Source organism: Thermothelomyces heterothallicus, assembly GCF_042370625.1.
Source record: "Thermothelomyces heterothallicus CBS 202.75 unplaced genomic scaffold P884_scaffold_2, whole genome shotgun sequence".
Classification (NCBI taxonomy): Eukaryota; Fungi; Ascomycota; class Sordariomycetes; order Sordariales; family Chaetomiaceae; genus Thermothelomyces; species Thermothelomyces heterothallicus.
The window spans coordinates 91,964-117,953 of NW_027192563.1; the positions used below are offsets into that span (position 1 = coordinate 91,964).

Consider the following 25,990-nt stretch of genomic DNA (forward strand, 5'->3'; position numbering starts at 1 on the left):
CCGTGGCCTCATTCGGGCCGAGCGCTCTCCAGCAGATCGTGCGCTTCCCGACTCCAGGGCCCGCCCCCCTTTGCTGACGTGAAGCCAGGGTACCTCATCTGCCGTTTGGGACGCTCACTTTCGCGGGCGGCGGCGGCGGGTTCCGGCCGTACGTGTAACCCCCGCGTACCTTGGAGCAACGCAGGAGCTCGCTCCGGGGGCAGGATGGGCCGAGGAACTTGGCCTGCGGCGTCGGACTCTAACGCAGCCTTACGGCCCCGCGTCGCTGGGTTGGCTATTCTGGGTCGGGCAGACCCAGCTGCTGGTCCATCTGGACGTGGCGTCGCGTTCATCTTGGTTTCACGAGAATTGGGCCCGACATCGGCAGGATTGTTCATCGGCGCCTGAGGCTGTTCTGGCAATCGTGGCTGCTCGTTGTTTGACCGTGGTTGCAGCACATCGCTGTCCGTTGCAGGCGTTGCGGGTGTTCTCTCCCCGGTGTCACCTTGCGGCCTTGATGTCGCCTGAGCAACGGCCTTATCAGGTGCGGTAATGCCCTGGGGCCCGGAGGAGGAGGCTCGTGCAACCATTTCTTTGTCATTACTGCTTCCTACGGTGGAGTCGTTCGGTGTCGGGCGGGCGACGCTTCGGCGCATCATATGACCAGACTGTAGCACTGCAGTGGCTGTCGCTTGGTCCTTTCGGGTCGTCTCATCCAGTCGTCCGTTCGCCCTGTTATGAGGATCCGAGTCGGACTGCTGAACAGCAGGCGGAGCAGCTTCATGAGAATTAATCGCCAACTTAGGAATGGATGGTTGTGGTCGGCCCGACACTTGAGATGGTCCCCCCCGATCCTGATCAGTGGCAACTGCTCGGGCCGCATTCGCCAATATGGCAGGAGGACTGGAGGAGGGTACAAGCCCAAAAATCTCCCTGCTTTTGACGCTCTTCCTGCCGAGCTTGGCTAGTCGTGGTTTAACCTGAGCCCGAGGCAGCTCTTTGGTACTATCCTCGGAGTCGACCTTTCGAGCCTTCTTCCTCGGACGGCCCGACCCCTGATCATCCATACACTCGGTCTTGCGAGTCCGGCGCGAGGGACTCAACGTTGGAATCTCTGTCTGAGCTTCCGATGATGCTTCTTCGTCGAGGCCACCCGAGTCGTTCGGTTCATCGCGAGCCCGTGCAGAAGCCTTAGCCCTCAATCGCATCCTCCTGTCCCGATAAGAACGCGGTAGTTCCTCAGTATCACTTTCCTCGGCGCCAGTATCATTGTCTGGTTTTGACGCGCCTGCAGGATGTACTGGTCTCTCTGTAGGCTCAGTTGAAGTGGTAGTTCCCACCTGCAGCATCGACGAATCTGCGTTGTTCCCAACCTTACTTCCACGCCGGCTATGCTGATGTGGTGAAGGCTGTGGCGGTAGAGGATCGAGTTCTTCTGAGGAGTTCTCGGAAACAGCGGGCGAAGAAGGAGCTGATCCACCCTGTTGCGCCGACAAGGTAGCGTCGGTAGTTTGACAGGAAGCTCTAAGGCTTGGTTCAACCGCAACGGAGTGAACAGGCCGCTCTATGTCTCTGCTTGCGGGGTTCGACTCGTCGGCTGGTGCCCCCTGTGATCGTGGTTGCTTTGTTCGATTCCTCTGCTCGGAAAGCAGCAAGAGGCCACGTTTTTGTCGGCGCTTTAGTCGCAGCTCCGTTCTCTCCTCCATTGGCGGCCTTTGGGCATCTTCAAAGTCCTCCCCCGTCAGCCTCGGTTCGGCAGTCTGGGTTTCAACTGCCGTTCGCCGCAATCCGTCACTCTTGGAAGACTTTGGTGCCTCGCCCAGAGAGTCGTGGCAAGGAACAGCTATCTCATTCACTTCTCGCCTAGGTTCCCCGAATCCTTGTCTCGGGTTTGATTCGATGCTCGGGGTTTCGTCCAGGACAATCGCTTGAGAGCGCGAAGACCCTGGCACGCTGGCTTGCGCGTTGGTGCTCGATTCGCCATGACGGGTTCCCTTGGAAAATTCCGGTATACGCTGGGCCATTTCCTCGCTTTGGACTCGCGACTGGTCCTCTGACCGTCGGGCGGCCACTGTCAACAACCCACTCTTGCCAATGGAGGTCGTGGGTCGGCCACTGCCTTCGGCCAACTCACACCCTCCGCTCTGCGGCCTTGGGACTGCTTTCTCTCCATGAGACCAACCAAGACTCTTTGATGTGGATTGAAGCGAGCCCCTATCTTCGCGTTCACCAGCTTCCTCACCTGTTCTTACGGAGGGCGCCGCAACCGCCTTCTTCGATGAACTTGAATTCACAGGAGTGGTAGAAGATGGACCTTGAACGCCACTTGCAAGTTGTCCGTTATGCCTGCTTTCGTCGCTGACTCCTTGTTTGGCATCTTCCCCAGGTTGTTGTTGAGGTGTCGATGTGTCTTGCTGGCGGTAGGTGGAACTCGCTGATCGTCGCAGGGGGGCCGAGCTCAGTGGAGCAGCAGACAAGGACAATGTAGCACCAAATAAATTCTGAGCGTAACCCTTCTTGCTTGGTGGTGTTATGTCGCGTCTACTCCGTTTCGAAGGACGCGAGTCGGGGCTGTCGTTCGCATTGCCATTGGCTTTGTGCCGCAACTCGAAAGGAGACTCGGCCGGGACCACGGCCCGGCCGTAGTGTCCTGTCGGGGTCCCCAGCAGATGATTTAAGGGCCGGTGACGAGTTTGAAAATGTTCTTGGGCGCGGGGTCCAGTAACGGGGGTGGTCGGTGATGGGCCGGCCAGGGGCGGACACCCCAAAAGGCGTGCTTGACGCTGTTCCTTCTCCTTCGCCCTCTTGTCCAACAACTCCGATAAATCCTGCTCTTTGCGGCCGACACAGTCCATCACCTGAATAATGGCGGTCCCGCGCTCCAGCTGAACTTCTTCGCCTTCACCAAACTCTTCTTCACGTGTCCAATGCAGATCTCCGACAAAGTTGCCGCGGTCATCGTAGACCATGACGCGTTTGTTGAAGGTATGGTATCTGAGCCGGCCGTCTTCCCATCTCTTCTGCTTCTTGCGGAGGTCATGAGTAAAGAGGCAAACGAACTCGAGGACCGCTGCGCTGCGTCCACCGTTGCCCGAGTCCAATGAGCCCGCAGGAGCTGGCCGCGAGGAGGTCATAGACGGCATCTTCGACGGACGTGTGAGTCGCTATCATGGCATCGCTTCGACAAGAAAAATACCAGAGAGTTGTGTGGGTGCGGCCAGTTTCTGGGTGGCCCGTTGCTGCTTGTGCCCGTGGCCGTCTGCTTGATCGAACCTGGCGAGAAATGACGCGAGGCGACTCCCTGATGCGTGTATCCGGGGAACGCGCTGTCACCTGATCCCGCCTACCCCACCTTCCAGTTATGCAGTAACAAGGGCTTTTGATTGGCTAAAATAATGCCCCGCTCCGTCAAATGATCCTGACCCAACGGTTGGCTGCTTTGGCGTCCCTGACCTGGTTTTGCCTCCAACCATGAGCATGCTTCCCGCAGGAAGTTGAAAGAAGATACGGGTTGGTTGGCTAACCAGAACCGCCACTGTGCTCCGTTTAGAGGGGTCGATCCCACGCTCGACATACCGTACCGAGCGTGCCACTTTTCTGATGCCAATGCAGAGTCGAGCTAGGTTCGAGTTTCGGACTTGCAGGTTTCTTGTTGCCCCTTATGCAAGATACGATTGCTTTGAGGCTGTGCCACCCCAACATTGTTCGGACGAGCTGTCCTTTGGGCCAACGAAGCGAGACAGAGCTGGCGCATGTGCCGAACTGGCGTAGTCCGTATTTCTTTCCGGATCCTAAATTCACATATTTTCTGACACTGCATTGGCCACACTCTGAGCTCTTCTGAATATTGGTTTCTGTGATCGCAAATCGCCAATGCCGCGCACTTGTATGTGGTGGATGCTCGCTCGACAAAGCCACTGAGGTACCAGGGACGCGCTCCTTGTTTCGCAAGTTTCCAAGTGAAACAATCTCAGTTTGCTAGTTGGATCTCTCGGCACCGCTACGAAATGCAGTCTATGCAACGACAGTTTGGCAAGCTCCTGAACAGAGGCCCGGGGGAGAATGCCAAGGTTGCTGTTCTCTTGAGCGATTACGAGGACGCCGACAATGTTCTTGCAAAGGTACAGAACAAAAAAATGACTCTGATTTAACGTGATTTTGCTCGTTGTGTAGCTGGCTTACATGACCATCCCTCTAGATTATTGACAATGCGAGGATGTGGAGAGACTCCTGGGCTGCCCTTGCCAGCGCCCAACTGCAGGTAGTGACCGAGTATGAAGGCCTCTACGATCCCATCGCCGGAGCTTCTGATGGACAATCGCGGCACGCCGTCCCGACTCCGCAACTTCAATTGGAACGCACCTTTCGACTGAAACAGGCGTACACCGAGCTCAAGGCGGACCTGCTGGAAGAGATGTTCATGATCGAGGAGCACATCCTCAAGCCCGCAGCTGATGCCCGCGATTGTATCGCGCCCATTCGCAAGACCATCAAGAAGCGGGAGAATAAGCGGCTGGACTACGAAAAAGCCCAGGACAAGGCATTGAAGCTCCAGCGGAAGCCGGGACGGAGTTCCAAGGAGGAGACTGCGTTAGCGAAAGCCGACGCCGAGATGGCGCGAGCCGCGGACGTGAGCGGCACCTCATCCCATACTTGCCTGGCTCGTTTGATCTGAAAAGCTGACCAGTAGGACAGGAATTTGCCATTGCCGACGAGCACCTCAGAGAGACACTGCCGCCCATCATCCACGCGGCGTTTAGCCTGGTCACTCCGCTGCTCTCAAACCTGGTCATGATCCAGAACCGACTGCTAGGGCTCTACTACACGACGCTGCACACCTACTGTGAGGAGTTTGGATTCCCCTCACCGCCGCCCCCGATGGACAAGGTGGTCGCCATCTGGAACGGCGCATTGGGGCCCGTCCGCAGCGAGATCGAGACCATCAGTTTCATCGCGCGCGGCAAGTCCGCGCGACAACAGCATCACCATCGGTACCATCACCAGCAGCCGCAAAATCAAGAACCAATGGGCGTCGGCAACGGACCCCGGCGCTCGGCGACGGGCCTCATTTCCAGCCAACGACAGCGCATGCTTCCGGCGCTCTCCCCTTCGCCGTCGACCTCGAGCTCGGCACTCGACCAACCGCGGGCCGACTACACCAACGCGACCGACTTCACCACGGCGACCATTTTGGGCGGAGCCGCCGTGAGCCGGACCGCTATGAACGGAGAGCAGACCCCGTCGCAGAACCAGCCGCGACAGGACTCCTCCTCTTCCTCCTACTTTCCCTCATTACACCACCACCACCAACAACAACAACAACAACAACAACAACAACAGCCACAAAAGGAGAAGCAACAGCGACAGCGACAGCAGCAGTTTCTTCCGACCCCCGCCGCCGCCGCCACCACCGCAACCGCAGTACTCGGCAAGAAGAAGCCCCCCCCTCCGCCGCCCCCTCCCAAGCGGGCGGCGACGAACAAGCCAGACGAGTGGGTCGTCGCGGCGTACAACTTCGCGGGCCAGGGCGGCGGGGACCTGTCGTTTCGCGAGGGGGACAGGATCCGGGTGCTGAAGCGGACCGAGACAGACCAGGACTGGTACGCTGCCCTCTCTCTCTCTCTCTCTCCACTCCAAATCCAACAACCTTCTTCTCGCCCTTCTGCTTTCTTTCACCAATTCGGTGAAAGTGTACGGGAATCCCTCGAGACCATGGCTGACTGCTAACGGCGTTATGTTTGTTCGCTCGCAGGTGGGTCGGTGAGCTCGATGGCGTCAAGGGTAGTTTCCCTGCCAACTACTGCAAGCCTTTATGAATGATCATGATTATTGTGGTACTGCCGATAAACGATGTGCATTTTCGACTTCTTCACAACGCAATAATAAAGAATGGGTTGTGGGTTATGGACAGCAAGTTGAAGAAGCGTGTGCGACATGTCGTTGGATATTTCGGAAGGGCGTCCTGGGAGGGGGGGGGGGGGGGGGGCATGTCATAGAATGTCAAGGGAATTGGAAAACAGCTTGAGGGGTATTATGACTATGTTAATCTCATGGTCCTTCCAGGTGTTTATTGCCTAAGAGGTTGCAGTAGTGGAATCACAGGTTGATTTGGTGTAGATCGTCAAATTCTGTGCTATCCAGAGACCGCTGACCCTGCTTCGGCACCGTCAGTCCACCGAGAAGGGTTATTTCTGAATTTATTTCTGAATTTTTGAACACACCCGGTGTTGTCGAGAATCCGCTGGACTCATCTGTCATCATTGGTCTACTTCTTCTGGTTGCGATACTCGCCAAGGCTGGATGAATATTGCCGAGGGAGCGGTCTTAGCACACTCTCAACTCAGTCAATCTCGCTAGCAGTCAAAAAGTGACAACAGTGAAAGGCTAATCAAAACCAGGCCCTTGCTACATCGCTCAAAAGCATAACACAGAAAACGCCGCACCTTAGTCATGCCTGGGACGTATCACCCATGTACCCATGTTCCGTCGCCGTCTATGTGGAGGCTGGGGTATCAAAAGAAATTCGGAGAGACATAAGAGAAGGCCGTCTTGCCGTTGGCACAACATGGTGTCCAGATACCTCCTTCAAATCGAAGCGACGCTCAATTCGACGGTGGGCGACGAGCCAGAGTCTCTCTCGCGCCGTTTCCCTTTGCCTGAGAACTCGGAGGCATCCATGGCGGCGCCGCCCGCCGGTGAGCCGAGACCGAGATAGCAATCCGATTCAAGAGACATGGGCGTGACAGGGCCGGGACTTCCGACGGGCTGCAGTCGCGGCGAGAGCGGCCTGTGCGTCTTGAGGAAAGTGGCGGCGAACTGTCCCCGTGGTAGTGACGGGGGAAGCCCACTCGGGGACGAGGCGCCTGATGAACCGGCCGAGCCGCTGCTGGTTAGAAGGGCGCTGGCGGCCATGGAGGCCTGCGCGACCATGTCTCTCTGGTACTGCTGCAGCCGTCGCTTGACATCGGAGCCGAGTCGTTGATGGTGCGCTTGGTCTCCCTGCGGGCGTTTGGGCACCTGAGGCTTGGAACGAATCGCTGGCGCCGCAGGCTGCGTCGTTGCCGGCGGTCGGCTTTTCTGCGCTGTCTTTCCGTGGCTTTTCTCCCAGTTGGAAGGGTAGTACTTCCCCATCGGGAGGACCACATCATCGTGGTGACCGCTCGGTATGTACGACGATATAGGGGTGTCGGGCGATGACAGGTTGCTCAAGGGCGCCTGCTCAGGCTGAGAAGCATGCGTAGCCGGAAGAGCCCGGGGCTCTGTCCCGGATTTGCTTGATTCAGCGGCTCTCTTCTGGGAGCTCTTTCGGGCCATTTCAGCGTCGCAGTGGAAGGGGTGGGGGAAGTGAATGCGGGATTCTGGGTCTTCATGAAGTGGGAAATACCCTCTGCACAAGAGTTTCAGGTTAGTAATAAGGCTCTCAGGAAGAGTATCAATAGGTGGTAAATACCCAGGAACGTCTCCCCTCGCTGAAAGGGGTTCTGGCGGGAGGTCGAGAGATGTGGATGCAGCAGAGGCTGGGTCCGTCCTCTGGCTTCCGCTTCCAATTCCAGGCAATTCGAAGCCCAACGGTCTGTTGAAGCTTCTCGGAGCAACTCTAGGGTAATTTGGCGACTTAGGGATGTTCTCCAACGTTTGTGGGCGAGCGCTCACTTCTGTGGGGAGAAGCCATCAATTTAGCAGTTGGCTTACGATCACAAGAGAAGCCAAGAAATGCCTGAAAAGGAAATGCGTCTCGGGCGACCCTGAAACTTTGGCCCAGCGGCCTTGTGTAGGCTACTACACTTAGGGGCCCAGCAGAAGGTGGGGGGTCCCCCACAGAAGCCCACTTCCCCGCTATCCGGAATGGGCAGTCCTGGGTCGCCCCTGGCAGGTACCACAACAGCCCCGAACGGAATACGCTGCAATCCGTAGAGTGTTGCTTGTCGCGGGTTTATATGACTCTCTCCAAGGCCGGTTTCACAGACACACTCGTTTCTGGAATTTCCTGCTCTTGGCCTGCAGTTGTTTGCATGGGCAGACGACGAAAAAAAACGCGGCGAGGGACACATGACCACCAAGGCGCATGCCGGAAGGGAAAGGAGATGGATGGCGGAGGACCGCTGGGGTAGAGAGCAGGAGCGCAGGCAACGTACCTTTGCCCAAGAGAAGATCGTTCCTAGCCGCAGAAGGGTCGGTCGCAAACCGAGAAACCATAGCGCGAGGCGGAGCGTCTTCGTACGCGGGCGTGTGTGCGGGAGACAGGATGAACTGCTCCTCCGAGTCATTCGATCTATGCAAAGTGGTCGACGCATGCGAGGCCTCGGAGGAGGTTGAAGCGGTCCGCTGGTGCGTGGGGCGCCTCGGGATTGGCAGCGGCAGCCTGAAGGAATGAGTGCTGCCTTCCATTTTGCGAGGATGCGGCAAGGTGGAACCTTTCAGTCCAAGGCGTCGCAAACATGGAGATCTGTAGGGCGCGGGTGTAGGAGGACCTAAGCGGCCTAAGTTTTTGAGTCTCAGCGAACAGCTCTCGACGCAAGGCTTGAAGAAACTCGACGGTTCTAGGAAAGCACAAGAACGAAACAGATGTTGGAGGACTCGGAAGGTCAGAAGAACTGCCAGGAAAGGAAGGCGCCCTACAGAACGCCCTCACATAACTGCCCACTCCTCGGCCTTGTACTCCAAGGGAACGTGCGTGTTGCACCCCTATGCGCATTTGTAACACGGAAGCGCGATGGTGTGCTGGGCATCGACATACCTCAGGTATAGGTGATTTGTGCAGCCACGGGGTATCTCTATCCTCCAAATCCTCCGGTACTCTGTGTACGTACGTCTTCCCGGATCCCGCCCAGGAAAATGGTAGCCAGTACTCCGTCCAGCCCGGCCACAGTCCTCTTCTCGCAATAAGTAATCGAGTTCTGGGCGTGTCGCAGAGCCGCTGATAGAGTTTGGTTGGCGTCAATAACTGAAAGCGGGGTGCTTTGTCGTGCCTCGAGTCAGTTAAGGAAGTTGTCAACCAAGGGCCTCCCATGAAAACCAGATCTAGCTCAGAGCATGGGCGCAACGCAACTAACCGCCGGGAATAATACGGTTAGGAGAAGCCGAGTGCGGTTCTCTTGTAGAAGACGGTCAGCCTGGTGTTGGCGGATGGCGTGACGAGCTTGGGGAGGTTTGTTGACGTTGCATGGCAGGGAATTTGGGCATTTGGGATTAAGAACAGAACATTCAAGAGTTTATTCCCGCCAGTTTCGTGGGTGTCCTCTGCATTTCACTGTCACTGGGAAAACAGAACCCAGGCCTGGTTGCCTGCGGACAGACGATCGGATCCCTTTCTGTGAGACCAGGATTGTCCGCCGCCCCACTACAAAGATCCCTGCTCCTCGCAACGAGTTGGGGCAAGTAGCGTATATCCAAGGGTCTTGGTGGGGAGGGAGGGGGGCCGAGTTGGAGGCTACAATACTTGTACGCGGTGAGAGATACAAGGTTGAGCAACTAACCAACGAACGGTGGTCTCGTCTGTAAGCGACAACCGATCTCCGCAGTACTGTGTGGTGTGCGAATATTATGAACGTACCCATCTACTAGTATACCTCTTACATGTAAGGTGTGAACTCTATGTACCTACATAATCCGTTAAGACTTATGTATGTATGTACGTATAGTATATACCTTATCTAGGCCTCCTGGTTCCAGGTGTTGCTGGGCGTGCCGGGAGCGGGAAAGGGCCCACCTCGAAGCCGGGGAGCCACAGAAACCAGGGAACCTCGATCATCCAAGAACACACCGGGTAATCCGTAGTTACAACATAAGTGTGATTCAAACTGCTCCAGGACGTACGTCAATGTGCGTCGGGACCCAACGGCAAGAGAGTCAGTGCTACTCTTTAGCTTGTGTATGTAGGAACCACTATAATGCGTGTTTCCAGGATACGGATTACACTCCACCACGCAGAATGCAGTAGTGGTGGATTGCAGTCCGTGGGGCAAACGCACCTCGCCAGCCCCCTGGTGGCAGCGGGTGGATTGGGAAGCGAAACCCTGGATGCTGATCACTGCAAATCTCCTAAGACAACGGCGAAGATAGCACGGTCATGGGCTGCAACAAGCCACGAGCATCAGCGCCCAACGCCGCACCACCCCGGCGCACACACGCCCAGGGTGTGCGCAATGGTACATTCACCCTTTGGGGACGGGCGGTGGCAGCCAAAAAAAAAAAAAAAAAAAGACGAAATCGCAATCGACGATCACCTGGCGACTACTCCCAACGGCCCTTGACCCCGCCGTCAATCGTCAAGTTGATTGCGGGGTGGATAGGAGGGAGAAGGTGCCCCTCCATCTTGATGCTCCGCAGCGGCTGGAATGATGGACCAGGACGGGTGGGCTCCTTCAGATAGTGTCAGAGCAAACAGCATGAGACGACACGCACGGATTACTCTGCTTGTCTCGAGACCTGTCGCGTTGGCCTAGCTAAGGTATCGAAGTGGTCTCGGACACTAGGACAAACTGAATGGGCTGTTGTTTCAAGCCTGAAAATTCGACCCCCAGGCCATGGCACCGACATACTTTGTACGTATATACATATACAGGTCTCATTCTCGAAGGACAAAGAAGGGAATACCTAAAAGAAGGAGAAAAAAACGCCCGGGGTTCGTTGTCAATTCTGTTTTAGTGACGTTTTTTTCTTGCTCTCTCACATTACAGTAATATTCCGTATTCTACATGTATGCAACACTCTACGAGCATTTTGGTTGGCGGTTTCGCTGATTTTATCGCTGATTTTATAGCTGGCTGCGCTCGACGAGGGGATCGGAGCGACGGCTTGCAACTGAAGCACTGAGCGATCGACGGCTTGGCGGTCAATACGGATTACATCCCACAGAGTCGATGTCCAGGTCCACTCACTTCCGCACCAAGCGCTAAAATTGTGGTGTGTGTCTGGGTATGGGTGTGCAGGCATCAATTGTACGCCGACACCATAAGGGTGAATCCTGATGAAGCAGCGTCGAGTTCACCTTGCTGCGTGTTCGATGCCGTGATACTGAAGTGTGACTTCGGAGGGTCGCTGAGAGACATTCTAGGTACGGTGACGTCAGGACGTAGTGGCGGAATGAAACAAGCAGCACGGCGGCTTAGCAATCCATACATGGCTACCACGGGTTGACTCCGTGAAATACTACTGCGTACCTACCTCAACTATAGCGTGCCGTCCCATTAACGGATTCGTACCATGACAATTGGCTTCGGCATATCTATAACCAACTGCGTTCCGTAGTGCAAGGTATGTATGTAGCTTGAGATTGGCCGAAGGAAACATGCTGTTACATGGGTTGCATGTATATCTATATAGATGTACATACAGTACATACATACCTACATACTTAGGTAGGTATGTACATACATACATACCTTACCTACTCATATGTTCTTGTAGCAGAACTCTCGGTACGTTACCCTCAGTAAATCTCATTAATGATAGAGCTAACCTGAGCATGATACCCCTTATATATATCCTTCCCGAGGTGCCAAAACTCCTCCATAACGCCAAGGCAAGAGAAATGTGCTTCAACTTGCGAGGGGACAAAAAGTATCAGAAACCATGACGCGAAGTACCACAGGATTAATCCTCCATCCATATGCCACCCCAAACACCGTGCTTTTGCCACATGTAGGTATCTCCCCCTCCTATCCCTAGCTAATGTCGTGTATGTCGTCTTCAATATTGCCCCTGGACTGTCTATACGCTCCCGAGCCCGCCACCCGGCGCCCAAAACCCGGCTGGCGAAACGAGTCTAGTAGTACCTGTGACGGCGCCAGTTGATGAAATACGCCAAGAAGCCAATGAACCAGAGAGCAGTGCTCGCGAACACCACCCACAGGGCATTCTTCATGCGTTGTAAGTCACGATTTCCGTGGGGATCTACGTTGATGAACATCTAGGCAGGATGTCAGCCGGGCTCATTCTCCAGACATCTTCTTCACCTCGAGCATTGTAAGCGCGAAAGGAGGGAGGGAGGCAGACAGGGCCTGGAACGGAGAGCGGTGAGCTCACTCACCTTGGCAAAGATGCCCAAGAGCACGGCCCACATGACTAAGAGCACCAAGTGGGACACCCAGACGAAGGTGGACCGGCGAAGAGAGGCAAAGTAGTACAGAACGACCGTCGCGGCAGAGAAACCGCCGACAATTACGGCGTAGATCCATTCGTCGCTGGGGTAGACTCTGGCCTTGCGAGCGCGGTCGATGTCGATGCCGTAGAGGGCGCAAACGGTGATGGCAAGGGCGAACTGGGCCAAGTGGAGGAGGGAGAAATAGGGGTCGTTTCGCGCGCAGTCGCGGGACCTCATCATCATCTTGCCTTGGTTGGTTGGTTGGTCACGGACTCGACTTGGGGTAACAAGAACTCGACCGTTGATGTGCGGGGAACTGTCTGTTTCGAAGGTCAAGCCTTAAAGGGCGTACACTGAGTGTGATACCTGCAAAAATGATCACGCGAATCCAAGATAGATAATCAGAGCCCGTGGTGAGCAATGACACTTCATTAAAGAAGGCGTGAACGAGTGCAAGCATGCCAAGAACACCAAACTCGAGACTTGGCGACAACGAACAGGACGCCAGCGAATAAATACTATATCCCGTATGATTTATACCCGGGCAGACTGGTGCTCACAATTGGATCTTAGTTGCGTATGTGTACATACATACATGTAGACACACTTTTGTGGAGGCCCGCTGTTGGGGGCCAATTTGGTTCCTTTGGCGTTCTGAAACAGGCCCGGCCGCGAGATGGGGCCTGATGGGCCGAAGAACTGGGCGAGTTGGGGGCCAGAGGGAACGGGATGTTGAAACACATCGGCGCCGGCAACCAACCTTGCAAACCAGGGCAGGAAGTGCCGCGTTCGGCAGGAAGTGCCGCGTTCGGCAGGAAGTGCCGCACAGGGAGCGGGCCATTTTGAGCTGTGGCCGCCAAACGCCAAGTCCTCTTTGCAGTTTTTTAGGCCTGTATGTATGCGTAATCCGTACAGTACACTACAATACACCCACTTCAAATACAGCTCGAGCTAGAAATCAGGGGAGTTTAACATACAATTCAACGCCTAATATTAGAAGACATGCTAAGAAATATTTAAGATAGACATTTAGAAATCTAAAGAAGTATGTTTTCTATTAAAATCTCTTATATATTACCTACATCATTAAACTGGTAATAAGGTGAAAATCTATATATCTTAAAGTATATAGTTGTCTATATAATCATTACACGCGTATATAGGTTAGGCTAATAGTAGGTGTTAAAGCTCCGCTGGCTCTACCTTGCTCTACCTGGCTGTCAGATTGTTGGGGGTGGGGGGGGGTTTGGTGTGGCCTCTTGGTGTGGCCTCTTGGTGTGGCCTCTTGGTGTGGCCTCTGGCCCTCTGTGGCAATGGCAAGAGGGGACATGGCGTTTGGCGGTCGGAGAGGCTCAAAACGGGCCGGGCCATGGCACTCCCTCTTTTATTGGCTGGCTCACCGACTAACTGTTTCCTTTCAGATTCTCACGATAACGCGGCGAGATTCGAAAGTACACCGAACAGCAGCTCTGTGGAAGTTATCGAGTAATGATCTCGATTAGTAGTTACAAAATTTCATTTCGCTCGCTGTCTCAAAAAGATACTGCTGACAAAAACGTTGTTTTTTAAGAGGGCAAGAGCTAAAACCCTTGTCTCGCCTTCACCATCGGAAAGGCACTCAGCCTAATTATTCACCGAACTTCCCTTCTCAGAGCCTCCAGCCACGTCATGGTGCTCGCCACTTACTGTGAACACTTCCATTGTATTGAAATGGCGATAGTTGAGCGACATCATTCGGTGCGGAATCCATTGGGATGCCCACGACAAAGCAAGGGCGTATTGTTTTTCCCGCAAACTGATGACCATCATAGCGGCGTTATTTGAGATACCGCAGAGCGCCTAAGGTGATGGTAGCTGCCATCATGAGAATACTCGCTGGTATCTCTCGAAAGGGGTGGAAGCTGGTTACTTTGTGTAACTAATTACCAGCTGCTTGCAGAGAGTCTCTTTCTAGCCGTTTTATGCGAGCTGAAACAAGTGAGTCTGCGAAACTAAACAGCCTCCTAGTCCCCCCTCTTTACACTTGATCCCCCCCCCCCTTCCCTTGCAATTCCAGCGTGCGAACATACCGCCTGTATGTACGTAGCGGGAGGCCTCGCGCCTTTCAGAATCCACGCCTCTGGTTCGTACAACCTCGGGGATTGCAAAGCGGTTGCATCAATGGTACGCTCCCTGCAGTTAATCATTTAGTTTACGGTCAATGACCCATAGCCATGGCCATGGAGCTAGCATCACCGAACTACACACATGGCACACCCCAACAAGAAGACTATGGCAAGCAAATGGGGGAGTTTCATGCCGACCCGTATACACGGACCCTATACCCATCCAACTTCTTGATGTTGAAATAGAGTCTCTTGGGATATGAAGCCCTAGACCTATCACGGTGTCGCCCCGTCTCTCGCCGCTTCGAGAGAGCTCCGGGGGGGGGGGGGGTTTGGTTGCTGTGACGCAGCCATGGGCCGCATTTGCTGCGGTGTTGCCGTCTCTACAAGTTGAGCTTGACCAAGCATTGTTGAGACCTGCCTTTGTGAACATATTCACCGAGACGTTGTGGTTGTCGTTGTTATTGTTGTTGTTGTTGTTATTGTTGTTGTTGTTGTTGTTGTTGTTGTTGTTGTTGTTGTTGTTGGCCCAAGGTTCTGACAGGAAACCCAACCCAGGGGAAGCTTATCTCTACCGAAGTTGTGCTTTCCATCCAAGTCCTTACCAGTGCTCACATACTTGGGAACGAAACTATAAACCTGAGAGAGTAGTGTGGCTGTGTCACCTTGCCCGGACCGGCCCTGTCTCCTCTGGAAATCTCTGAAAGTTTTACCGGGCAATGCCATCTGAGCCCCCAGAGTTGCCCGTCCATCGACAAGAAGTGTTTGCATTTGCACATCTTGGTTCCAAAAACTTTTCAGGGAGCAGATCTCTGCTTTCTATTGTGGCTTGGACATTGAGAAATGAAACTCAACCGGCCCATGCTCGGTCAGCGTTAGAATGAAGCGTCCCTATCTTCTTCCTGTCCATTCACTCAACACTTGTTTCACTAACACCGAAGAATGTCAATTCTTCGGGCCTCAAAGAAGCAAGCAACGCCCTTGCCCAAGGTCCACTCGACTCCTATTGCCATGATGAGTTCGACAGGACCTTTTTGAATACCCGCGAGTTGGCCCCCTCCCCTTGATGGGACCGTGTGTTTGGCATTCTGGCTTTCCCTTTGCCTCACAAGCTTCGATTGGTCGAGGGGCCATCTCGGTGTGTATTTCGCTCATGAACATCGCTGCGATGCTCTTATCTGATCGCCAGACTGGAAGTTACAAGGTCGGGCTCAGCCAAATTACCATGAAGGTTTCTTAGTATATATTGGGGCGTTTACACTCCAGAGAGCATCGAGATCTTGCGGACGAAGACGAGGAACTCGATAATTACTTAAATACAACCAGCCCATCATCCAATTTCCAAATATCATCACTCTTCAGTGCGAGGTGCTCCATCGTCATCACCCATAAGCCATATTATCCCAGACAACTGTGGCATGTCAGAGTACGGATACTGCGCTCATCCCATCCCAGCCAACTCCATTGTCTGTCACGCTCTAACCAGAATACAGGCCCGGACTTCCTAAGACCGGACGAACTGTAAGTGTTTGTTCGTCCATCCTTCTGTCCTAAAAACGAGAGAAACAACATGTCCTCGCGAATCCCCCCTGTCCCTCCTTTGTTTCCCTCTATAATACTCACCCACTTATCCACTACCTACCTATTTATCTTGCCATGTACCAGCTAACACTCGCTTCTCCCTCTCCTCATTTTCTTTGGTTCAGCAAACACCCGCCTTCACCATCATGATCCGCTACATCTGCTGCGACTGCAAGTGGGACAACAACCCGGCTACCCACGTGCAGTGCATCAACTGCGGGCACGTCCTCAGCGCGAGCTGCTGCACTCAGGAGACGCACTACGTCCCATCCAGTCGCTAGTCTGGTGGATCGATTATGGATTAAAGGGGTCGTGGGAGAAATTCCGCCGGGGGTGGGGAGGGGGGTTCACGCTGGGAGACGGCGGGGATGGCACTTCTCTCCCCAATGCAACACTCCTGCCCTTCTCGCCCGGCCCTTCCATCTCCTCCACCGGCGAACGACCGCCACGGCACGAAACTGGACGACAAGAGCCGGGGGGTGGAGGGAGGGAGGTGCCGGGGGATTCTTTGGTGACCCATGATACCATTCTTCCCGCCAGTCTTCTCCTTCAGCCCTCCCCCGGGGGAGTTGTGGCCGCGAGGAGCGGCGAGATGGTGCTCATACGGTTCCATATGGTTCCCGGGATGGTTTTCTCCCATGTGTTCCTTTTTTTTGGGGGGGGGGGGGGGGGAAGAGGGAGGTCGAGTGACGTGGTCCGCGGTCTGGCGAAGCGGCAATGGAATTTCCTTTGGCTTTCTGCCTCATTTTTCTGCCCATTTTCATCTCCTTTTCCTTCCTATTTTGTCTTTTCTGGTTTCCGTATCTGTTTCGGTTTCCTTCTCTCTCTTTCCGGCATTCTTTGGACCATAGAGCTGTTTAGACGCGTGATTGGGTGGTGCGGACAGGGCCTTTTGCCTTCCCCTTTCCTTTTTTTTCCTCTCTCTTTCTCTCTAGAGATTCTCATGGTTAGATCGCGGGGCTACCCGCAGGATATAGGTACGCATAGAGGTGGCCGGAGGGGGGAAAGAATTCTTGGAATTTCATTGATGTTGTCGTTTTACAACCCGGATACAGAGTATTGCATGCTTCTTTCCATATATGGCATGTGATGTAACCTTTAACAACCCTGCTTCAGATATGTCAAAAGGTAGCTTGATCCGAGTGATGTTCTAGTAAGATTTAAAACTTCCCTTCGAGAGAGGGGAGCAGTGGGGGAGGCGAACTGAGCCAGGCCTTTGACAAAAGCTCCGCGCAGGGCGGGCGTCTGCTGTTGAGGACGGATGATGGACGGAGGGAATGAGGCTCATAACCCTTCCTCCCCCCTCTGAATGTATGTCTGTACGGTATGTACACACAAGATCGGATGTATGAATACTACAAAGTGGCGTCGTGGCGCGGCTCTCGGAAGGCTTTCCGCCAGGCTTTGCACAATCGAGGCAGAGAGAGGCTCGCCAATGCACGGTTCTTTTTTGTGATGCGCCAGGAACATGGGTCTGGGCCGTCAACTCGAACAACACACAAAGGTTATCCGCCAGTTCAAACGCTTCGTGGATGTGGCCTGGATTCGAGACCGGGCACCAGAGAGTAGTGCTGCGCTGGCTGCCCCAAGGCAGCAAAGGCAACCCCGCCAGCGTGGCGGGGCAACAAGAACCAGGAAGGAGTTTCCTCCCACAACCTTCACCGTTCTTTTTTGCAGAGGTCCGGTCCATGGGGAGGTAAGTACACTCGAGGTCAAGCGCGAAGTCGGTGAGAACACATGACCTCTGGCTGATGCAAGAAACACCGTTGGACAGCCACGGTGAAAATGAAGAAGGGCGACGAAGATTGACGGCTGATTGGACAATCTCTTGACGAACACCATCTCCAAGCGCAATTGGGCAGCAACAAAACCAGTGAAAATCCGTCACCGAGCCCGACTTCGGAATTGCCAACGGGGCGATAACAAGGGACAATGTTGAATGTCCGCGTGGTATTTGTTGATTCCGAAGCAGCTGGTCGAGATGGAGTTCGGAAGTGTCGAGGTGAACTTGCTGCAACCGAGCAACAGCTAACTAGCTGGAACTCGGGTAGCAAGCTAAGCTAAGAATACCCACACCATGCCTAGAACTCCAGTTTAACCAACCTGAGTGTGAGTTTACTACGTCCTCCGTTCGCTAAAGCGATCACCGCCCGATGCATACACAGCCGTCGTAACAGCTGACGCACTGCGCAGGTTGCCCGGCACGCTCGCAACCTTCGGGCCTACCAAAGATTCTCCAAGTTCCGAGTTAAGTTCTATTGACTCTCGAGGCCGAGTCGCATCGTCTGTCACCGGGAACGATCCCGGACGACTGGGAGGCCCATGACAGCAGCCCCAGACTCGGGCCGGACAAAGGTCCCCGACGGCCTGCCGTCCCCGCCCTTCGTCCACGTCCCGGGCCTGGTCAACCTGCGCGACGCAGGCGGGTACGCCATCCAAGGCAAGCCGGGAAGGGCCGTGAGACGAGGGGTCATCTTCCGCTCCGCCGACCTGAGGCAACTCGAGGATGAAGGCATCGCCGCCCTCCGTAAACTGGGTATCACCCACGTCTTCGACCTTCGGTCCGTAACCGAGCTTGCAAAGGCCGGCAACCAACCGCCAGAGACGTGGGAGGGCGCGGCCCGCGTGTTTGTGCCCGTCTTCCTGGACAAGGACTACAGCCCCGAAGCCCTGGCGTTGCGCTTTCGGAATTACAGCGAGGGGACCGAGGTGAGTGAGCTGTCAAACTCACGCTTTGAGTCGTCCAATCAATGCCACCTCACCGGCTCTTCGTGCCTCTCCAACGAATTGTCCCAAGGCCGCGGACGCGGCACTTCCTGTCCCACCCATCGTTCTCCATGATTCTTCGTTTTTTGCATCAGCGCAACCCAGGCTGACGATTCGAGGCAGGGCTTCGTGAACGCATATGCCGCCATCCTCGCCTCCGCCGCCGAGCCCGACCACCCTTACTCGCCCTTCCGCACCGTGCTCGAGCATGTCGCCTCCTTAGCGACACCTCCCGCTCCCTTCCTGGTGCACTGCACCGCCGGCAAGGACAGTGAGTCACCCGTTTTCTTTCTTTCTTTCTTTTTTTTGGCCCTTCATCTCCTCCCACTAACACCTTCCATCCCTCTCTTTCTATCTCTCTCCACTTGAAGGCATACTAACCTCACCGCCCCCCTTCAACAACGCCAGGGGGGCAAAGCGAATAACGGAAGGGACCGGCGTCCTCATAGCCCTCCTCCTGGCCCTCTGCGGCGTCGACGACGCCACCATCGCGCACGAGTACAGCCTGACCGAGCTCGGGCTGGCCCCGCGCCGCGAGGAGATTGTGCGGCACCTGGTTCAGGGGCCGGCCCTGTTCGGGGATCGCGAGCGAGCCGAACGGATGGTCGGGGCGCGGTAAGGCTGCGGCGCACACACACATTCACCCCCCCCCCCCCCCCCCCCCCCCACCCCCCCCCCCCCCCCCCCCCCCCCCACCCCCCCCCCCCCCCCAAACTCTACCAAACCCCCCTTCCCCCTCCACCTTCCCATCCCCCGCTCCTTTTCTTTTCCTTTCTCTTCCTCTCTCGCCCCCCTCCCTCTCTTTCTTTTTTTCCCCAATGCTGACACTGAGGGACTTAGAAAGGAATACATGCTGGGCACGCTCGCCCTGATCCGCGAGCGGTACGGATCCGTCGAGAAGTACGTCGTCGACCACCTCAGCGTGTCTCGGACGAGCGTCGAGCGGATCCGACAGAACCTGGTCGTCGACCTCGCCGACGGGGAGGAGCCGCTCGATTGCACGAGGATCGATGCCGGGCTGAAGGAGGGAGAACCCCGTCTTTAGATTCAAACTTGCATGATTTGCTGCTGCTGCTGCTGCTGCTGTTGTTGTTCCTGCTGCTGCTAGAATACACGATAGAGTTGCCATACATAAGTACCAAGGCCGCGCTGTGCAGGCCAGGTTTTATAGACTAGAGACCGACCAACCGAGACTCTAGACTGGTGATTTTTATACAAGGGGTTCTGCCCCTGGCTGGGGCTGGCCCTAATTTTACAAACACCGATCGTCTTGCCCTGCCCATCCCACATTACCGACTCAGCGTCACTCCACGCGCGTGGGAATCTTGACCTCGCCTCTCCTGCGATCCATATGCGGCACGCCGTACCGCCAGCCCACCGCCTTGCGCGCGCGGCCGGTGGGGCCGACGTCTTCGGAGTTGATCTTCTCGAAGCGGAACTCGAACCGGTCCGTCTGGACGCGCACCATCCTCTCCTCGGCGGCCTTGGCGCGGGCGTGCTGCTTGTCGGCGAACGCCTTCTCGCTCTCGGCCGCCTCCCTGACGAAGGTCGCCGCGGCCTCGCGCGGGTCCATGCCGGCCGCGATGTTGCGCTCCATCTGCACCAGCTCGGGGATGCGCATCTTGGCGTCGGGCGGCAGGATGTGCTCGCCGAACGCCTTGGCCGCGTCGGCGCGCGTGAACTCGCGCGACTCGGAGGTGGGCACGAAGAGCTGCTGCATCGTGTAGCTGTGCACGTGGATGTCGTTGATGGGCTCGAACGGCTTCTCGCCCTCGGCCAGGTTCGCCGTGGGGAGCATGCCCAGCACGGCACGGGCGTAGGGCAACGCGAGGGGTTTGTTCTGGAGATGGCCTGTTAGTAAACCTGTGCTTCGGATCAAGCTCCGACGATGAAACATTCTGGAGGGTAAAAATGGTTTGGCCCGGTTCAGACATTGAGCATCTTCTAACCATGGTCGAGTCTTCAAGACTAATCGAATTTTGTTGTATGTTGTATATCATCATGTAAAGCCACTATTTTCCCATCAAAGGGACCAGAAAAAAAAAGAGAAAAAAAAAACACACAAAACGAAACTTGGGGGGACTACTCACCTCACGTTCCCACCTCTTCTCGATCTCCTTCATCCGCACCACGGCGGCGACCCGGCGCATGTCCACATGGTACTGCGCCGACACGGCCTTGAGCGGCATGCCCTTGACCATGACGGCATTCCAAATCAACTCGCGCGCCCTCTCCGAGAGCACCGGCTCGCTGCGGAAATTGGGGTTGTTGGGGAATGGCTGGTCGGGCGAGACCTGACGAAAGTCGGAGAAGGTGACTATGCGGCTGATGTAGTTGGGCTCGCCCCATCGCGGCTCCTTGAACTGCTTTCCGTACCCCTCCATCCACTCGTTAAACTTGCGCCGCAGCTTCGTGACCTGGGGTGCTGGCGTCGTCGAGAAAGACCGGCTGCATGATGACGGTGATGCCGGCGCCGCTGGTCCGTGTCGTGGCCCGAACGCGGGGTGTGGTGTTAGGGAGGAAGAAGGCGCTGGCTCGAGGCAGTTCAGCAGCAGCCGAGGCTGGCAGCTGCCACTGTGTATCCGGGGTGGCATGGTTGGAGTGGGTGCCAGATCGCGTCGAGATTGATTGTCAGCGAGCTCGGGATTGGGACTAGGGGAGTTGGATTTTTCTCGGGGACGAGGAACAAGGGGACGCGACCCGCACCCGTCTCATTGACCAATCAGATGCCGAGCGAACTGTGCATTTGAGGGTTAGGGTTGTAAGTGGGTTTCGGGTTGTAAGTGGGTTTCGGGCCTCGAGGGGACTGGGTCCTGTTGAACTGTTCCAACCATTGTTTCCGTGAATGTGTGTACGGAGTAAGCAACGGCAAAAACGATACACACCCTGAAGCTCGCCCCAACACAACATCTCCTCGCGTGTTTCTCCCTTACTTTCCATGCACAAACCATATTCATTAAACCCGTCGCCACTCAGTGGCCGTCGTATCAGTCATTCTCACTAAGTCGAGAGCACAGAGCTCTCTGCCTGCCGCTCCCGATCATTCCTTCCTCGTTCCGCATTACGTAGTTTTCCCAGGGCCTTGTTTCGACTGAATTCTGCAATAATCATCCGACCGAAATCGTGTGTTTGTTCATGGTTCGTGGCTGATTGGCTTTGCAAAGGGGTGTCCTCACGCCGGCTCGACGCCATGCGCGATACTACACGGGTGCCGGATGGACGGGCGAAGCAGTGGCTGCCGTGTTTGTCCAGCGCGGAGTTGTGTGGAGCCTATGCCCCAATGCCAGCAAAGGGCCGCAACGGTAAAACTGTCGTTTTGCCCAAGGGTGGTTGGGGCCCGGACTGGCTAGTGTCGTCCATGTGCCGACTGGCAACAGTCGCTGCTCACTGGCCGTCCGATGAAGAGCTGTTCGGGGCTCCTCGGTTCTTCTTGGCCTTGGCTTTCTTTGCCGAAGCATCCTCGAGCTCCGAATTGGACGTGTACGACTTCCACTTTCGCCAGCCGTCATAATCGATCAGGGCCTGCATACAGCCCCATTCCATGACCTTGCGTTCAAGCCAAACATAAGTGACCGGCTGAAGACATGGTTAGCGGAGGTGATGCCAAATAGATATGTGAACATATGCGGGTTACCTTGGTCAAGAAGTCATTGCATCCCGCCGCCAGAGCCTCGTGGCGGTCACTTAGCAGGGAACTTGCTGTCAGAGCCACGATGATGACCGGGCTCTTGAACAGCTCTCTATTCTGGAGCTTATCTTCTTCGGGCATCTCCTTCTTGGACTCATCTGGCTCGGCTCCGTTGGTATTGTTGCTATTATTTGCGACCGAAAATGCGCCGATCGAGTTCATACGCTCGAGGCGGCGGATTTCGCGCGTGGCTTCAAGCCCGCTCATGACGGGCAGTTGAATATCCATCAGCACGAGGTGGAAGCCGCCCGCGCGCCACTTGGTGACGGCTTCGCGACCGTTCATAGCGGTCTGCCAGCGCACTTTGAGCCGCTTGACGAATGCTTCGAGCAGCCGCAGATTGATGATGTTGTCCTCCACGATCAGCACGTTGATCGGCGGCACCCCGCCGTTAAGCATGCCCGCAGGCAGCGGCGGCGTTTCAACCGGCTTCTTCTTCTTCGGCCGAGTCGCGGGCGTCGGCCGAGGCGACGACGCCCTTGGGGGCGGCGGCGTGGCAGTAGGGGGAATGGGAACAGCGGCCGACTCCTGTGACGGGGGGGTCGGCAGGGACGGCGCGGGCGGGGCTGCTTGACCAGCATTTGCCTGTTCTGACGAGGCATTTGAATGAGTGCGAGAACGCGGGTCCGAAGACGCTTGCTGCATACCATGGTTTGTGGCAACCGCGAGGGTGGCCGTATGGCCCCCCGCGCCGACGACGTTGAGGATCGTAGGAGACGACGTGTGCTGTCTTCCAAGCCGTGGCCGATCTGGCCTGTCGCGGTATTGCCGTGTTCGCGTCGTCCCGCCCGGCGAGGGTATCTGAGGCACCTGCCCGGTGTTGAGCACTGATATCGCGTGCGTCGTGCCGTTGGGGCCGCCGGCGAGTGTAACAGGGATATGGGCAACCGCGCCGGGTCCGAAGTAGTCGGTGCCGGCTTCAAGGGGGCGGATGTCATCGTAATTGACCGAAGTGAGATGCTGGGCATGCGGGGGTCCGTTCCTCGGGGAGGCTCGCGGCGTGCGGCGGTGCGGTACGTCGATGAGCAGTGCTTCGTCGACTTGTTGGCCCCCGGGAAAGTATGCGTCCAGCGTTCGAGCCATGGGCTCCTCCGGCCCCAACACCCGCTCCTGTGTTTGGCCCTCGCGGGGCACGATGCGCAGCGTCAAATCCGGGGCGTCGAACTGCCGGCCGAGCGTGTTTGCGTATTTTCGCAGGATCAGTTCGCGGACGTCGTCAACCAGGTCATCCTCGCTGATGGTGACGAGAGTCGGGGACCCGCCCGGCCGCTTAACCCAGACTTTGCGTGTGACCATTGCGCTGATGGGCAGCAGTTGTTCCGGAGCGCTTTGGTCAAGGTCATCGGAGTGCTCGGCGTTGAGAAGCGTCCGAATCAAGGGCGTCTGTTGGTTGGGTAGCAGGCTCTGTCGCCTCGGCGGTGCGGGCGGGCACTGGCTAGTCGAGTTCGATGGGCGCAATTGAGTGTTTGTTGATGATGGGTCCACAAGGTCTGGCTGGGTGGAGGACGGGGCACTAGGGACAGCGGGTCGAGCGCCCGGGGAGGACAGCAGGTCTGGGCCCGCGGGCGGGTCGCTGAGCTGGACTCGGCGAAGAGCGACGGTGGAGACTCTGGGCTTAGGTGCATCGACGGGCGCTGGACGGGCTGTTGAGGACGGCGACGTCAATTGCTGGTCGGTGCCGGCTGGATCTTCTTGGTGGGCAGCGGAGGATTCGCCCGCCGACAGCGGCCGACGATCTTTGCCGTGCTTGCCCGGACCGGCCGATGCAGGCACCGGCTTGCTGTTATTAGTGGCATTTGCGGCGGAGCTCGGACTCTGGCTCGCCGCGGCGCTGGCGGCCCCTTCCACGTAGGCGTTCCCTCTGCTGCTCGCGCCGCGAAATTTCGAAGACACTGTTGTTGGTTGCTTTTTCTTCGTGTCCTGTCTCAATTGCCCGTCCGGTGGTTGCGTGGCTTGCGGGCTGTGGCTGCTGGCCTGATCCCCAACCGCAGTCTCGGCCAAGTCGATGCGGTTAGCGCTGGCCGGTGAGCTCGGCTCAACACTCGGGCTGGTCTCGATGCTGTGGCTGCCACTTTTGCTCGACGGGAGCGGCGGAATGCCCGAATGGCGCCGCGAGATTTTGGCCCGCAGCTTGGACCTGAGGTCCCCCATTCCCTGGAAGCCCAAGATGGAAGAATCCAGAACGCTGGCGGGCGGCGCTCAGGCCGATTCCTGAGGTGCGACGGGGAAGTCGAGAGTATGTCTGAGACTCCGGGTCAAGGAGTCGACCGCGGCATTGCTGTTGGGAATGGGGGCAATCAAACCTGATGGGAATGTTTCCCAAGCATTTGCTGTGAGGCTTCTGATTCGGCGAAGGAAAGCTTTCCTCGCCAATGTTCGAGCTTCAATTCCCTTTGTTGGCGAGCTTTTGGGCTGAGTGATGGATGGTAAAGCTAAGGCTGGAGCGTCTTGGCGGACGCGATCCCCGCCCGGCCGTTGGAGAAGCTCCGCGGGCCAATCGGAACCGAATGCTGGGGGCACGACAAGGGGGTGCAACATCGGTACCGCTGCAAATGTGGGCGATCAGTCATTGAGATCCAAGATTTGCTTGATGTATGTATGGCAGACTGTCGTGAAAGAATCGCAAATTGTGTGCATGTCTGTGGACGAACTTGTTGAACCGAAATGACAAGATGTTGCAAATTCCGCAGAACCCCTAATTTTTCTAGTCTGCACATCCAATACGTTAAGAGTGTGCGTTTGGAATCTGCCTCCTCCGTACCTGCTGTCTGCCTACTTCCGTACCTTGTACTGTATATCGGGCTGGTGGTCAGGAATTCTTGTTCATACCTTGAAAACTACCTAAGCTAGGTCGGCAATTTTCCCTTGCCTTTTACGTACCACGTCCTATAACACTCGGAAGGAAGTGCATAGGTAACTCAGGCTCATATAAAGTACCTACCTGACCCAAGCAGACAACCTCAGGTACCGAAGGTAGGTACTGCTTAAGGGAGGAACGCAGGCCATCGGCCCAGCGCCCGACAAACTGCCGTCTGTCTCACGGTTCGAATCGTCAAAAGTTCGCTCTCCCATCGCTTTGTCGGCTTGATGTAAATCAAAGATAGCAAGCACCTCGTTCTCGACGGTTGTGAATGCAGGGAGCTGTTCATTAAGTACTGCAGGCTCCAGGTGCAGGTCTCTGTCCTGCAGTCGGTCGCTCCTGGCGTCCTCATTCGGGAAGGCGAATCAACAGACCTTTTTCCTGCAACATCCCTGGCCAAACCCTGGCTTCACTCACACCTGCACGCACCACGAATTGCACTACCGATAACAACTCCGTCGGCCGACGACTCCAACATCGGCTTCTCTTTGGGCTCTCGTGGGCCTCGCTGCATTGTTTAATCACCCTGAGACCTCTAGATGCTTCTGCTTTCTCGTTTCTTCTCCTCTTCTGCTAATCGCTCCTTCAGTTCTGCGGGTCTCCGCCTTCCGCTCCCTCCTTTCCTATCTCGTCACAAAGCCGTTTGCTCGTTGCCCCACAAGTCCGCTTCCACACCACCAAACGGCGGCATGCCGTTGTCAACACCTTCATACAACTCGGCAGTCCTCCTTAGATATAAGTCGTTGTCATGGACCTCGACCCAAGTTCCCCGCCTTTCCTTCTGGCACGGCACCAGACTGAAAAAAAAGAAACAAAAAAAGAAAAAGGCGGGAACGTGATCGTTCCTCTTTACAGACACACCAACCAAGCTTTCTTTCTTGAGTCCTCCGCTCTGTCTGTGTTTTAAAAGAGATCAACATTTAACG

At 55.9% G+C, this 25,990-nt stretch overlaps 8 protein-coding genes across 8 annotated transcripts; 2 read left to right on the forward strand and 6 right to left on the reverse strand.

Annotated features, from left to right (window-relative positions):
• Positions 1-8: 8 nt before the first annotated feature.
• Positions 9-2,948, reverse strand: P884DRAFT_235706 (uncharacterized protein; the record flags this gene model as incomplete). Its single annotated transcript, XM_069439961.1, has 3 exons — positions 9-737; positions 813-2,116; positions 2,162-2,948. 3 exons carry the CDS (start codon positions 2,946-2,948, stop codon positions 9-11), a joined length of 2,820 nt encoding a protein of 939 aa, XP_069300865.1.
• Positions 2,949-4,195: 1,247 nt separating this feature from the next.
• P884DRAFT_191691 (uncharacterized protein) lies at positions 4,196-5,795 on the forward strand (the record flags this gene model as incomplete). Its single annotated transcript, XM_069437604.1, has 3 exons — positions 4,196-4,609; positions 4,675-5,579; positions 5,732-5,795. 3 exons carry the CDS (start codon positions 4,196-4,198, stop codon positions 5,793-5,795), a joined length of 1,383 nt encoding a protein of 460 aa, XP_069300866.1.
• A 548-nt stretch (positions 5,796-6,343) lies between these two features.
• Positions 6,344-8,789, reverse strand: P884DRAFT_47159 (uncharacterized protein). Its single transcript, XM_069445914.1, has 4 exons — positions 8,717-8,789; positions 8,115-8,459; positions 7,430-7,634; positions 6,344-7,366 (listed from the first exon to the last, which is right to left on the reverse strand). Exons 2-4 carry the CDS (start codon positions 8,365-8,367, stop codon positions 6,565-6,567), a joined length of 1,260 nt encoding a protein of 419 aa, XP_069300867.1. The 5' UTR covers positions 8,368-8,459; positions 8,717-8,789; the 3' UTR covers positions 6,344-6,564.
• Positions 8,790-11,516: 2,727 nt separating this feature from the next.
• On the reverse strand, positions 11,517-12,307 carry P884DRAFT_326742 (uncharacterized protein; the record flags this gene model as incomplete). Its single annotated transcript, XM_069445490.1, has 2 exons — positions 11,517-11,890; positions 12,011-12,307. 2 exons carry the CDS (start codon positions 12,305-12,307, stop codon positions 11,747-11,749), a joined length of 441 nt encoding a protein of 146 aa, XP_069300868.1. The 3' UTR covers positions 11,517-11,746.
• Positions 12,308-13,562: 1,255 nt separating this feature from the next.
• P884DRAFT_266540 (uncharacterized protein) lies at positions 13,563-14,361 on the reverse strand (the record flags this gene model as incomplete). The annotated part of the gene is made up of 4 exons (XM_069442037.1): positions 13,563-13,607; positions 13,751-13,903; positions 14,134-14,236; positions 14,312-14,361. 4 exons carry the CDS (start codon positions 14,359-14,361, stop codon positions 13,563-13,565), a joined length of 351 nt encoding a protein of 116 aa, XP_069300869.1.
• Positions 14,362-18,072: 3,711 nt separating this feature from the next.
• On the forward strand, positions 18,073-19,561 carry P884DRAFT_274599 (protein-tyrosine phosphatase-like protein; the record flags this gene model as incomplete). The annotated part of the gene is made up of 4 exons (XM_069442743.1): positions 18,073-18,459; positions 18,640-18,787; positions 18,948-19,131; positions 19,357-19,561. The coding sequence occupies 4 exons, from the start codon at positions 18,073-18,075 to the stop codon at positions 19,559-19,561; spliced, it is 924 nt and encodes a 307-aa protein (XP_069300870.1).
• A 171-nt stretch (positions 19,562-19,732) lies between these two features.
• Positions 19,733-21,159, reverse strand: P884DRAFT_47212 (mitochondrial 37S ribosomal protein mS45). Its single transcript, XM_069445915.1, has 2 exons — positions 20,607-21,159; positions 19,733-20,356 (listed from the first exon to the last, which is right to left on the reverse strand). Exons 1-2 carry the CDS (start codon positions 21,108-21,110, stop codon positions 19,820-19,822), a joined length of 1,041 nt encoding a protein of 346 aa, XP_069300871.1. The 5' UTR covers positions 21,111-21,159; the 3' UTR covers positions 19,733-19,819.
• Positions 21,160-21,900: 741 nt separating this feature from the next.
• On the reverse strand, positions 21,901-24,355 carry P884DRAFT_191871 (uncharacterized protein; the record flags this gene model as incomplete). The annotated part of the gene is made up of 2 exons (XM_069437625.1): positions 21,901-22,092; positions 22,151-24,355. 2 exons carry the CDS (start codon positions 24,353-24,355, stop codon positions 21,901-21,903), a joined length of 2,397 nt encoding a protein of 798 aa, XP_069300872.1.
• Positions 24,356-25,990: the final 1,635 nt, after the last annotated feature.

Coding starts and splice junctions, on each gene's coding strand:
- P884DRAFT_47159 (XM_069445914.1), bottom strand. CDS start 8,367: ATGGAAGGCAGCACTCATTCCTTCAGGCTGCCGCTGCCAATCCCGAGG. Junction 7,635..8,114: donor CGATCTTCTCTTGGGCAAAG/GTACGTTGCCTG, acceptor TTCTCCCCACAG/AAGTGAGCGCTCGCCCACAA. Junction 7,367..7,429: donor GCGAGGGGAGACGTTCCTGG/GTATTTACCACC, acceptor ACTCTTGTGCAG/AGGGTATTTCCCACTTCATG.
- P884DRAFT_47212 (XM_069445915.1), bottom strand. CDS start 21,110: ATGCCACCCCGGATACACAGTGGCAGCTGCCAGCCTCGGCTGCTGCTG. Junction 20,357..20,606: donor AGAAGAGGTGGGAACGTGAG/GTGAGTAGTCCC, acceptor GGCCATCTCCAG/AACAAACCCCTCGCGTTGCC.